The sequence below is a fragment of the Dendrobates tinctorius genome, unplaced genomic scaffold (assembly GCF_039654945.1).
Source record: "Dendrobates tinctorius isolate UK_male_01 unplaced genomic scaffold, ASM3965494v1 ptg000038l, whole genome shotgun sequence".
Classification (NCBI taxonomy): Eukaryota; Metazoa; Chordata; class Amphibia; order Anura; family Dendrobatidae; genus Dendrobates; species Dendrobates tinctorius.
The window spans coordinates 27,866,049-27,879,694 of NW_027361706.1; the positions used below are offsets into that span (position 1 = coordinate 27,866,049).

Consider the following 13,646-nt stretch of genomic DNA (forward strand, 5'->3'; position numbering starts at 1 on the left):
GTTTAGTCTTATACCCTAATACATGTTGCAATGCTCTTTCTCTTTAAAGGGTTAACATTGACTTATGGGATTTCTGCTTCCAATAGGTGGCACTAGTGAGCCTATTTGCTGTTTGCACGTCACAAAACATTGTGGTATACTTACCGATTTCACAGGTATATCCAGTCCAGCCTTTGTCACACTGGCAGAATCCATCCCCGTTAAGTCCATCATTACATTTTCCATGAACACAATCACATTCTGTAAGAAAAAAAAAATTACTAATTAACTTTTCTGTTTGTCAGTGTTCAAGAATTTTTCATGTGCCATTAAAATAGTTCAGCTCTTAAGGTCCCATCATGGCATTTCAATTAGGTTGAGGTCTGGACTTGGAATGGGCCATTGGAACACCTTCATTCTTTTCTTTTTCAACCATTCAGATGAAGAGTTGCTGCTGTGCAAAGATTTAATGCCCTGTTGCATGACCCATATATTTGGCAAAGCTTTAGCTTTTGGAAACATGACTTCACATTTGACCTTAGAATAGCTTGGTACACAGAGTAATGGTTGACTTAACGACTGCAAGATACCCAGGTACTGTGATTGCAAAACAAGCCCAAATAATCTACCCTCACCACCAGGTCTGATATTCTGTGTTTCAATCATTTTTTTCTAATTGTACATGAAGATTAATATTTACCATGCTAACTGAGGCCTTTAGTGTTTGAACTTTAGCTACTGAGGTTCTTTTTGCCTAGGATTAAACAATCAAACCTTGGGGAGAATTTGTTGGAATGTCCACTCTTGGGAAGATTGTCAACTGTCTAGAATGTTTTCCACTTGCGAAGAATCTTTCTCACTATAGAATAATAGATTCCAAATTTGTTGGAAACAGCATTCTAATTCTTCTCAGATTGAAGGGCAGCAACTTATCCAATATACTTGTTGCTGTCTTTCCTCCTTCGTAGTGTGTTAACAAACACCTCAATGCTCCAGCCCAGCAAACTGCCAAAACTTCTGCTTTTATAGAGGCAGTGACACTCGCTGATGAACAATTAATTAAGGGCATTTGATTAGCAGCATCGAGCTGCTACCTGCCTTGTTAATTGCAATGAAAGTACGGTAGTAAGAGTGTACTTCATTTTTCACAAACTGATTCTGCAATTTGGCGACCAGATTTTTTATTATTAGGTCCTGGTTTGTGGAACAATAGAAATCAAAGTGGGTTTGCTTAGCCTTGTTCATGAAAATACATTGGGAAAAGCCGCTGTTGCATATTTTAGGCTAAGGGAACAGACTTTGTGTGCACCATACCCAAGCTAAACATTTCTGTTGTCTTGGACATGCTTGCAAGTAGTGACAAATCATCAGTGCCATAAGGCGTTGTCTATACTTATTTTTTAGAAAAGCAAAATCACCTGATTTGCAGTCTTTTCCATATCTTCCAGCCTCACAGGTTTCACAAGCTGTTCCATGAAAACCTTCTTTGCATATACATTCTCCACTTCCATTGATCCGGTCTTGGCAGTATCCATTATTTGAACAGACATTGTCCAGTCCACCTGGGCACACCAGACACTGGTGCCCATAATACCCTTTACAACACTGAAGTTCCTAGAGACAGGGGAACAAAGCCTAATAAGCAGTGCACCACCAAGCTGGCCCATGTGCGCCAGATGGATATTACGGCTACAAGAAGTCAGTTTTAGTGCTCATTCGGACATCTGTTTTTCACATACGTGTTTTACCCATGGTTTACACACATAGAACCCATACCCATTATAGTCTAAGTAGCTGTCCACAGGTCTGTTTTTTGTGGACCATGTATCCGCTAAAAAATCATGGAGACGTCTGTTTTTGATCAGTCGTCACAGATCCAAAGTATCTACACAAGTGTATAGGTCCATGTAAATCACGGATGGCGTCAGTGTACAATCCGCGTGTTGTCCACGATTGACATTGTAACGTCCCGGAGACGCTTTGTAATTTATTAATTTTTTTCATGTTAAAATCACTGATGAAACAAACTAATGACATTAACACTTGTGTAAAAAAAAAAATCCCTGAATGAGTCCGAAGATAAAATTCCCATGGTGCATAAATATTGCATTTTTTCTAAAACTCATTTGCTTGCGGAAAAGGCACAAGCAAAGTTCAAGCAAAGTGGATGAGATTTATATGAATCTTATGGCCATTGTGTTATTTTTTACGCTGTGCGATTTTGAATTCTGCGTCATGTCGATTTCTCATGCGGTAAATACGTGTCTTCTTTGTGGATTTTCACCATAGACTTGAATGAGAAGCAGAAAATCCACAGACAAAAAAAAATATGCGTTTTTCTTGCGTTTCTGCAGCGGAAAGGTAGTAAAAATGCAAGAAACGTGCACATGACTTAATTAAACTAAACAAAACAGTTTCCCAAAAAAAAAAAAAAGTTTAAAAATTCACATACTAAAAAGAGAAAATTGCAATAAAAGTAGGAATTAGTCCTACCGGTAATGGTATTTCCAGGAGTCCATCATGACAGCACCACCAGGAGGTTGTCCTTCTTATCCTTGATAGGGACAGGAACACAGAAGAGGTTAAATAGCACCTCCCCACTAACACCCTTCAGTGATTTTCTAAGTATCACACCAGGATGGATGCAACGCAATTTTACTGAACTCCCTAACCACACATGTTACATCACATATCAGATAGGAAATTCCAGGGAGGGTATATAAGGGCGGTGCTGTCATGATGGACTCCTGGAAATACCATTATCGGTAGGACTAATTCCTACTTTCCAGGACGTCCCTCCTGACAGCACCACCAGGAGAATTACCAAATTACTCCAACTAGGGCGGGATTACAGCCTGGAGGACTTTCCTCCCAAAGGCTGTCTCAGGATTTGCCATAACATTTAACTTATAATGTTTGCAAAAGGTATTAAATTTAGACCAGGTCGCGGCCTTGCATATCTGGTCCATAGATGCTCCCGCGCTCTCTGCCCATGAGGCGGAAACCTCTCTTAGAGAATGGGCTCTAAGGTTTTCTGGTGGAGTTTCTCCCGCCGACACATATGCTGCACTGATAGTGGATTTCAACCATCTAGCTAGGGTAGCTTTTGATGCCTTCTTCCCTTTGTTTTTTGCCTGCCATCTGGATGAAGAGGTTAGAGTCTACTCTTCAGTCTTTTGTAAAATCTAAGTATTGGAGGACAGCTCTTTTAACGTCCAAGAGGTGGAGAGAGTGTTCTTTCTCGTTGTTGTAATTCTGGCAGAAAGCCGGTAGTACTATTTCTTGACTCTGGTGGAAGTCTGTAACCACCTTGGGAAGAAAGGCTGGATTTAATTTTAAGACGATGCAGTCTTCCTGGATCTTCAAATATGGATGCTCTATAGACAGGGCCTGAATCTCCCCTATGCGTCAAGCAGTAGTTATTGCTACAAGATATAGGGTTTTGAATGTCACTGATTTTAATAGGATTTGCTCTAGTTGTTCATATGGGTCTTTGCGCAGCTCGCTTAGGACCAAGCTGAGATCCCAAGGTGGTATCGAGCTACGGATTGTGGGTCTCATCCGCTGAGTGGCTTTTATGAATCTTATTACCCAGGGATGATTGGCTAAGGGGAAGTCGATGTATGAGCCTAAGGCTGACACCTGTACTTTCAGGGTACTAGGTCTTAGTCCTTTGTTAAAGCCCGTCTGGAGAAAGTCGAGAATCTGCGGGATATTTGGACCCAGGGTGACTGATACTGGCCCCTTACATTGAGAACAGAATGTTTTCCAGACTTTTTGGTATATGGCTGAGGTTACCGGCTTTCTACTATTCTGCATAGTAGATCTTACTGAGTCAGAAAGTCCTTTTGATTTTAGGATCTTCGCCTCAGGATCCAGGCTGATAGTTGTAGCATTTCTGGTCTCTGATGAACTAGGGGTCCCTGAGTTAACAGGTCCCATTTCGCTGGTAATAGTATCGGATCTTCCCGTGCCATCCATTTTAGTAAGGAGAACTAGCTCCTTTTGGGCCAGTAAGGAACAATCAATATTACTAATGCTCTGCTTTACTGGATCTTTCTTAAGACCCTTGGTATAAGAGGGAGTGGCGGGAAGGCGTAAGCGAGCTCCATGTTCCATTCCTGAGCCAACGCGTCTACTCCTGTTGGATTGTCTGCTGGGTTGAGCGAAAAGAATTTATTTGTTTTTGAATTCTTCCTTGTGGCGAACAAGTCGATCTCTGGTGTGCCCCAGCATTGGGATAGCTGTGTGAAGACCTCCTCGCTTAGTGACCACTCTGAAGATTGGATCTTCTCTCTGCTCAGGAAGTCCGCTACCTGATTTCTGGATCCTTTCAGGTGGACTGCCGTAACAGATGTTATTGTCCGTTCTGCCCAGCAAAAGATTTTGTGTGCTAGGTCCTGAAGGTCATGGTATCTGGGGCCTCCCTGATGTTTAAGGAAGGCAACTGTCGTTGAGTTGTCCGAGAAGATCCTGACATTGTGACCCTTCAGTTCTTCTTGGCATGTTTTTAGCGCCTCCCAGACTGCTCTGAGTGCTCTGTAATTCGAGGATCGGTTGCGCACTGCTGGGTCCCATGTCCCCTGGAGGTATCGACCTTCCATGTGAGCCCCCCCAGCCTCTGAGACTGGCGTCGGTAGTGATGTTTGTACATGGCAACAGTCTCCAGGGTCTCCCTTTTCCAAGGTTTTGTGTGCTTGTGTGGCGCCCCCAGGAGTATGGCCGCCACAGTGGCTTTGCCTTCCTCCAGGGAGGGTAATGCCAGGCTTGGAAGCAGTGAAGGGTCTCTCTCGCAGTTAACCTATACATGCAACACAGTTCCACTCCAGGCCAGCAGGGGGGACTCTGAACCGGAATTGAAGGGAGGAGTACTCTCTGAGGGCCAAGAGGAAAGAGTGGTCAGTTAGTGTGAGGAGGGTGAAGTGTGCAGACGTGAGGGAGAAACGCGGAGATCGAGCGGAGAGGAAAGGCTCATCTCCAGTGAGAGCGCATGAACTGGAGCCTGGTCTCCACGGTTGTACGGATACTAATAGTCCTGCAACAGACACCAGAGGAGTAGGAGGCTGTAAATGCCGTACCCCATCTAAGACTCGGAGGCACAACAGCACGGAGTGAGCCAAGAGAGGAATAGCGGCTACAGCTGTCTGCCATACGAGGAGTGCTAGTAGAAGAGAATTAGGAGGAACTTCAGTGTAACTCAGTACTAGGAGTACTTCACTCAAATAAGCGCTAGGGAAGGAGACTGCACAGCCCATCTGCTGAGAGAGAATCCTGAGCTGCTTCCAGGCTAGCCTGCTCCGGTACCATCTGTAATCAGGACCCTGGACTGCATCTATCAAGTAAAGGTACAGAAATTGCACCCTGCTGTGTCTTTGTCTGCTTCCTACCCTTCCGGCACTGCTACATCCCCGTGCCAACCACATCTACACTGCCCTGGGACTACAGCTTCACCTGCACCCTGGGAGCTTTTACATCTTTGCTGCACCATACCATCAGTCCCAGTGGATCTGCATGCAGCGTCGGCTTAACATCTCACTTGCCAAACACCACAGGTGGTGACACGAACTATTCATTTAATCAACTACATTCCACTATTCAATCTCCCCCATTACTTGGGCGCCAAGGGCCACGGACCGGGTCACCGCTGTTGTGACACATCCCGCTGACACCGGCCCGGTACCGAGTACCCCACAGCCCTGTGAGGGTGACCCACTTGTCCACCAGGAAAGGGACTGCTTTCCTTCCTCGGAGAGTCTCATGTTTTTGTCTAGTGATGTGTCTCTGCCGTCCCAGGACGCCAAGACTTCTCTTTGTAGGATTCTTGAGTGAAACTGGTTCCATTGTACACTGGAGATGCATGAAGTCATGAGACCCAGGACTCTCATGGCTTTCCTTATGGAGATGTATTTGTGTCTCTGGACCCACTTGACCTCCTGTGTGATCGCCTGCTGTTTGTGCAGGGGAAGGAAGGAACATTCTTTTCTCGAGTTTAGTAAGACTCCGAGAAACATTTTCTCTTTTTCCGGTGTTAGGCTTGACTTCTCCAAATTTATTACCCATCCTAGGTTCTGTAGGAACGATATGGAGGATGTAAGGTCCTGCTCCATCTGTTGTGGAGAGTCTGCCACTAGCAGCAGGTCGTCCAAGTACGGCATGATGAGGGTATTTCTTTCCCTTAGATGGGCCATGATCTGTGCTATGAGTTTTGTAAAGATCCGGGGTGCCGAGGCGAGTCCGAATGGCAAGAGTGGCGCCCCTGAGGCTCAGTCGCCACAGAGGTACTGCACCTTCTCCTAAGGTGTGGTACCCCACCATCCCATCCAGGTGGGAACTCCTTTGCCGAACACGACAGGTGGCGTCCCGAACTATTCTATTCCACTTAATCTACATTACATTCCCCCATTATTTGGGCGCCCAGGGCCACGGCCCGGGTCACCGCCGCTGTGACACATTCCCCTCACACCGGCCCGGTACAGAGTACCCCACGGCCCTGGGAGGGCGACCCACAAGAAACGGAACTGGTAATGTTGTAAGCTCCTGTGATCTTTTATCGCGAACCTGAGGAATTTCTGGTAAGCTCTGTGGATGGGCACATCATAATAGGCACTTTTTAAATCTAGGGTGCACATTACCGAGTCCTTTTTTTTATTAACGGTATGACCACTTTCAGAGATTCCATCTTGAATCTTTTGTAGGTCACCCACTGATTTAGCGGCTTTAGATTTATTATGGTCCGGTATTCTCCTCCTGGTTTTTTTTAAGGAGAATAATGTTGAGTAGTGACCCTGAAATCTCTGAGCATTGGGAACTCGGGTTATGGCCCCTATCTCTATCAGGTCCTGTACATCTTTTAACAGTCTTTGGTGGGTCCCCGGAGACTGGGTCTGGGTTACGCAGTAACTCCTGGGCGGTCCCTCGGTCAACTCGATTTTGTAACCTTCTGCGACCGTATTTTGAACCCACGGATTCTGGGTAATATCCTTCCAGATGTTTTGGAAGTAATGGAGCCTTCCTCCTATCTTCCTGGCGTCATTCTCTGGTAGGTCTTGCCCTCTGCTCCTGAGGATAACTTCTCCCTCTTCCTCCTTTCCGGTGGCTCCACCTACCAGACTTTCCCTTTCCCCTATAGTCCTGTCTGGGATAGGAGCGGGTCCTCCGAAAAAAAGGCGTTCGTTTAGGTTTTTCCTCCGGAAAGCCATTCTTTTTGTCTGAAGCTTTCTCAAGTAGCTCGTCGAATACGGGCCCGAAAATGTGGAGTCCGGAGAAGGGTATAGAGCACAGTTTGTTTTTTGACTGAGTGTCTCCTGTCCAAGATCTCAGCCACAGCACTCACCTTGCTGCATTATACAGGGCATTATTTCTTGTGGCAAAACGGACTGATTCCGCCGAGGCGTCCGCCATGAAGTCAATAGCCATTCTCAGGAGAGGTAGTGATTTTAGAATCTCCTCTCTGGGGGTTTTGTCTCTAATCTGATCTTCTAGCTCGCTCACCCATAAGCTCATTGATCTGGCTACCGAGGTGGTTGCTATGTTAGCCTTCATAACGGCTGCTGATGCTTCCCAGGCTTTCTTGAGGAGGTCCTCTGATCTTCTATCCATCGGATCTTCCAGGCCGGACGAATCCTCGAAGGGGATAGCCGTTTTCTTTGACATTCTGGCTACAGGTATATCGATTTTCGGAACTGTCTCCCATACTTTTGTCTCTTCCGGATCAAAAGGAAGACGGTACCTGAAGTCTTTTGGGACTATCAGTTTCTTCCCTGATTCTTCCAGTATCATCGTTGTTATATGTCTATTAACGGGGAATACCGTATTTCTGCGGGCTCTCAATCCTCCGAACATCTCGTCCTGAGTTGTTCGAGGTTCTGTAGAATCTTCTACCTTCATTATATCTCGGATTGCCTGTAGGAGCGTGTCCGTATCTTCCGCAGAAAAGAGGTATCTGTTCCTTTCTGCCGAGAAACATTCACCGGAGTCAGGATCGGAGTAGTCTGACACCTCTCCCTTCTCAGAACTTTGTTCCAGCTCCCATCTGGGCCTCTTAGGATGCGGGGATTGTGCCAGTACCAGTGCCGAGACTGTGGACTGCACCTCCTCTTGTATCACAGATCTCATATTGTCCAGGAGAGAGGACTGCTCTTGTCTTAGGAGTCTTGATATGCAGTCCTCACATAATTTCTTTGTATGTCCTGACGGGAGCCTGACCGAGCATAGGGGGCATTTACTAGGTTTTTTTCTGGTGGTCGAGGTGGATTGCTTAGGAGCCTCCTTGGCCTGCAAAAGATATATAGGGAAGAGGGTCCTGTGTGTCTGTCTATGGAGACCTGTAAGGGACCCTACTAAACCCCCTTTACTCACATGGTCCAGATCTGGCTCTAGGGAATGGACGTCTGGACGGCTATCTCCTTCCATCTCTTACTGAGTCAGTGTGCTGTCCGACAGTGTGTCTTAAGTAGTCGCCTTACCCGGCTTCAAGACATCTGATTCGTCCTCCTTCCGAGCCCAGCTGCTGCTAATGATGAGCCTGCCTGCTGCGCACCCGGTGCGCCGATGTGTGCGGGTCTATATATCCGTGCAAGAAAGGGCGTCGGAATCCATGTGACGCCGGCCCGGTGGGATCCATCGTCTGCCCGGGCCGCGTCGCGCTGGGCGCCGCCATGTTTTTCTTGGCCCCGCCCCCGGAAGTCCTCACCGGCACGCCCCTGATGACTCGGCGCGCCGGAAGTCCGGGACACGAGGCGCCGGCGTTCTGCAGCCTGGAGCAGCAGCTGCCGCGGCGCAGAGCCCTTTGAGGGGATGCATCCGACGGGGGAGCAGCCAGCTCAAACCCAGCGCTGAGGGACCTCCGGCGGTATCAGCGCTGCTGCGGAGGGGATCCTGCCTCCTCCGACTGGAAACCCTCTGGAGAGGGCATCGCTTGTCCCGGGAACTCCTGCTCCACCGGGTCCCAGCACCTCACGCCGGCCTAACAGGTACACGCACCGCTGCGCTCTTCTGCGTTTGTCCCTGATAGGGACAGGAAAAACACTGAAGGGTGTTGGTGGGGAGGGGCTATTTAACCTCTTCTGTGTTCCTGTCCCTATCAAAGATAAGAAGGACAACCTCCTGGTGGTGCTGTCAGGAGGGACGTCCTGGAAAGCACACAAAATAATTAACCAAAAACAATAAAAAAGGCAAGTAGACTGAATTAGTGAATTGGTACAGAAAATCTGCAAAATCAAGAATATGCACCATGGGAGCTAAGTCTAAAGCCTTGTTCACACGTCCGTGTACAAACCGTGATGTGCGGACTGGCTGCGGGTCTACTGACCTGAACTTGACAGCCTCGTAGGAATAGATGACAATGTCAAGGTAAAGGTTAGGAAACCCGCGGCCAGCCTGTGCATCACGGACCGTACACAGACGTCTGAATGAAGCTTTAGATTGATCCTATAGTGGAATGACTTTGAGATGGAGTTTAATGATTTTTAAATATATTAGATACCGGTCACCAATAAGATTTGGCGTACGTACAATTACATTACTAAACGTGATGACAATTTGGATTATGATAGCTCTTTGTAGTCCATACATACCGTACAGGGAAGGACAGATAATGAACGGTACTTACAACTGTTGAGGAAATGCAGCTGAACATGCAACCAACCACGAATCTAGCTCTTCTTTTATATACACAACCCCTTGACCCACTGCCCAAGGGTTCCTATGCCAAAAACAGACAGTAATTATTCCTTTCAGTGTAAACTCTAGTGTCTTAGTTATTGATTAGTGACATAAATAATATTCCGAAATGATGGGAATTACATTAAAGAGGTTGTCCATTGCTTTAGAATTGATGACCTATCCTATGGATAGGTCATCAATGTCTGATTGACTGGGATCCAACACCCAGCACCCCTGCCGATCAGCTGTTACCGGTGTTGGCAGCGGCTGCCGGCCAGAAGTACTTACTTGCTGAGCTGATCCGTCTTCTTGTAGTGGCCGAGGTTTGGTACTGCACATCTGCCTCCTATTGAAATCAATAGTACCCTGCAGGGGACAACTATCAGAAGACGGCCGGCTCTGCAAGTGAATATTTCCGGCCACCGCCACTGATAGCATCTGATTGGTGAGGGTGGCAGATGTCGGACCCCGGCCGGTCAGACAATGATGACCTATCCTAAGGATAGGTCATCAATGTAAAATTAGTGGACAACCTCTTTTAATGTTTTACATGGTCATGCCAATTCCTCCAAAGCTGAAATTCCCCAAGACTCATAATGGAGGATCCCGAGCATAGGATCTCCTCTAATGACTTCCACGTAACAGTCCGAGGGTCTACCAGATCATCACAGTCTATAGTTTGGCTAACAGCATCTTACCTTAAGATCTGAGTCTTGAGGACATTGAATTCCTTTATCGCAAGCCCCACATTTTTTCTGTTGAAAAAAAAAAAAATTAAGAAAAAAAACATAGTACCATGGTTTTCATTCAGGTAAAGAATTTATACTGTATTACATCCTATGCCTCAAAAAACTTGCAAATCACAACAGACGTCAAATTTGCACATACATTTATAACTTTCCTCATCACTCAAATCTGAAAAGTTTTAAGAAGGTTTTCGCTTTTAATTTTTATTTCATAAATTAACAGTACACATGAAAATTTCTCTGCCAGGACTGATCTTCCATTTTTTTACATTACTGAAATAGGAGATGACAGTTGGTGCTAATAAGCTTCTATGGAGGGAGGAGCTAGAGGCAGAGCTCCTCCTTCCTCCTACTCCCTCCAGTCATTCACAGAATATTATCAGTATTGTCATCTCTTATTTCAGTAATGTAAAAACTGTCTTGACTGAATACAGATTTTATCCACAAATTGAAAATTTAAAAAATAATTGATCACTCTTTTCAGAGAAAGGAACAGATTACTGTTAATCATAAAAATGTGCATATTTTGGCGTCAAGTCTGCCCCTGCTCCCTACAGATTTAGATTTGATTTTCTGACTTGTAGACAGTCTGAAAAGTTACACATTTATCTAAAAGATATGCTCCTTTCACTCCAACTATTTCTATTTTTTTTTCTCTTTAGAGTGGTGTAAGATACCGATTTTAGTAAACTTAGGCAAAATATTTTATAAAAATCGATTTATTTCTAGCCTAAATAAAAAATGGATTACCTTTCAAAGACCATACTAAGGACCAGGGGACACTCATTACAGGTGGAGGAAAGGTAATTCCAGCAGTTAAATAAGGAAGGGTTCTCTACAGTTAGAGCAGTGAGACTGTGTAATGCCCGACCACAAGAGGTAGTGATGGCAGACACTATGACAGCATTTAGAAAAGGGCTGGATTATTTCCTCAGTACACATAACATTGTGGGTTAGAGATAATTTAGTGCCAAAATGTACAATTAGTGGAGAAAGGTTGAACTTGATTTCAACCTATGTAACTATATTCAAATGAGCACTGATTAAGAGAATCTCTTAGTTATATGAATCATGGAATCATAGAATGGTAGAGTTGGAAGGGACCTCCTGGGCCATCTGGTCCAACCCCCTGCTCAATGCAGGATTCACTAAACCATCTCAGACAGATGTCTGTCCAGCCTCTGATTAAAGACTTCCATTGAAGGAGAACTCACCACCTCTCATGGCCGCCTGTTCCACTCATTGATCACCCTCACTGTCAAGAAGTTTCTTCTAATATCTAATCTGTGTCTCCTCCCATTCAGTTTCATCCCATTGCTTCTAGTCTTTCGTTGTGCAAATGAGAATAAAGATGATCCTTCTACAATGTGACAGCCCTTGAGATGTTTGTAGACAGCTATTAAGTCTCCTCTCAGTCTTCTTTTTTGCAAGTTAAATATTCCCAAATACTGTAACCGTTCCTTCTAGTTCATGGTTTGCAGACCGGTCACCATTCTGGTCGCTCTTCTCTAAACTTGCTCCAGTTTGTTGATGTCTTTTTTAAAATGTGGCGCCCAAAACTGGACACAGTATTCCAGATGAGGTCTGACCAAAGAGGAGTAGAGGGGGATAATGACTTCACGTGATCTAGACTGAGCTGATCACAGAAGATCCCACCTTCAATGATCAGCTTTAATATAGAGGATTACATAATGCAGGGTTGTCCTAAGTGTTAGAACATATTAAAGGGATCTGTCAGCAGGTTTTTGCTATTTCATCTGAGAACAGTATAATATAGGGGCAGAGATCCCAATTCCAGAGATTGTCACTTGCTCAGCAGCTTGCTGTAGTTTCAGTATAATGAGTGTTTTATCAGCAGGAGATTATCACTTGAAGACTAGGAGTCTCGTGCAAGACAGTCCATCTGCTGTATGTAACCCCGCCCCATCACTGATTGGCAGCTTGTTGACAATGTCTCAGGAAGCTGCCAATCAGAGGTTATACACAGCTCAGCATTCTGATCACTGCTACATCTGTAGCAAGCAGTCCAATAAGTGATACATCGCTGAAGTCAGGATCTCAGCCCCTATATAAAACTGCTCACGGATTGCATAGCAAAACCTGCTGACAGGAATTCCATGAGATTCAGAAAATGTAACATTTTGTTTCAGTGCTAATAATTCAAGTTAACAAACCTTTTTCACGGTATCTTCAGTATAATCACAGCGATTTTTCAGGATCTCTATCACTTTGGATATTCCCATCAGCATTCCATTGTCTGTTTCGAAAAAGTTGCCGTCCAGAGGAACATCATGAACGAATGTCTGATCGGAAAGGAAACGCAGATAAAGTACCTACATCGCATGCTGACTGTACGGCTGAAGACGTTATCAGGTCTCTGCAGACCATACGTAAAGAGGAAAATTTGTGTATATGCAATTTACATGCATTGTCAGATAGGCAACAATAAGACCGAACACCAGTGGAAGTAGCTGGTCGGAAGAAGAAACCCAAAATTACTAAAAATCAGAAAACTTTCATTATAAACACACAAAAATAAATATATTAAAAATGGCTAAAGACAATTCAACACAGAAAGTACCTGTGGGGGGAACCCAAGCGCCATCCACAAGAATGAATTACAATAATGAATGTGCAACCTATACCTAAGCCCCCGGAAGAAGCTCAGGGCGAAACGCGCTTTGGGGTGAGCGGTAACACACGGACTATCCCTTTCTACCTGCAGTCCAAGCTGTATTAGGTAATATGACATCTATTCTTTGCATTACAGCAGTCACCGATACTTTGCTTTACATGTGACAGACACTGCATGTGTCGCGGCTGTCTAACAGCTACGAGACGTGCAGCCGTGGGGACTCGAACATATTTTTCGTTAGCACCATCAAGCATGCTAGGATAATGCCTTATTCGAGCACGTTCTCTCATCACTAAAATCAATAAATAAAATTTGTTTACTGTGGCAAAAACGGAAAAAAAAAACCTCAAAAAGGTTTCAGGATGTCTTTTTAGCCTATTGGCTTCTATTGTCAAATATCGATCATCTTCGTAAAGGAAAATGCTTGAAGAATGATCCACTCACTTCTTTTAACCTCTTCGTGCCTTTGAAATTCTGAAACATTTAAAAGACGCTCAAAAGTCTGAACATATGCTCAGCAAGACGTTTTTCCTTACAAATTAGTAGGATGATTCTTTTGAGCGTTTTGTCAGCGCATTTTCCGACATTTTTTCAGGGTTTTTACTGCAGTTTTCCCCATTAAG

General features: G+C 44.9%; 1 protein-coding gene across 1 annotated transcript in view; it reads right to left on the reverse strand.

Moving 5' to 3' along the window:
• Nucleotides 1-13,646, reverse strand: part of STAB1 (stabilin 1) — a 281,241-nt gene that overhangs the window by 97,745 nt on the left and 169,850 nt on the right. The window contains exons 35-39 of the mRNA XM_073574319.1: nt 12,563-12,691; nt 10,341-10,397; nt 9,590-9,682; nt 1,398-1,593; nt 145-240 (exon numbers count right to left, since the gene is read on the reverse strand). Coding sequence (XP_073430420.1) covers nt 145-240; nt 1,398-1,593; nt 9,590-9,682; nt 10,341-10,397; nt 12,563-12,691 — 571 coding nt within the window. The remainder of the gene's footprint in view (nt 1-144; nt 241-1,397; nt 1,594-9,589; nt 9,683-10,340; nt 10,398-12,562; nt 12,692-13,646) is intronic.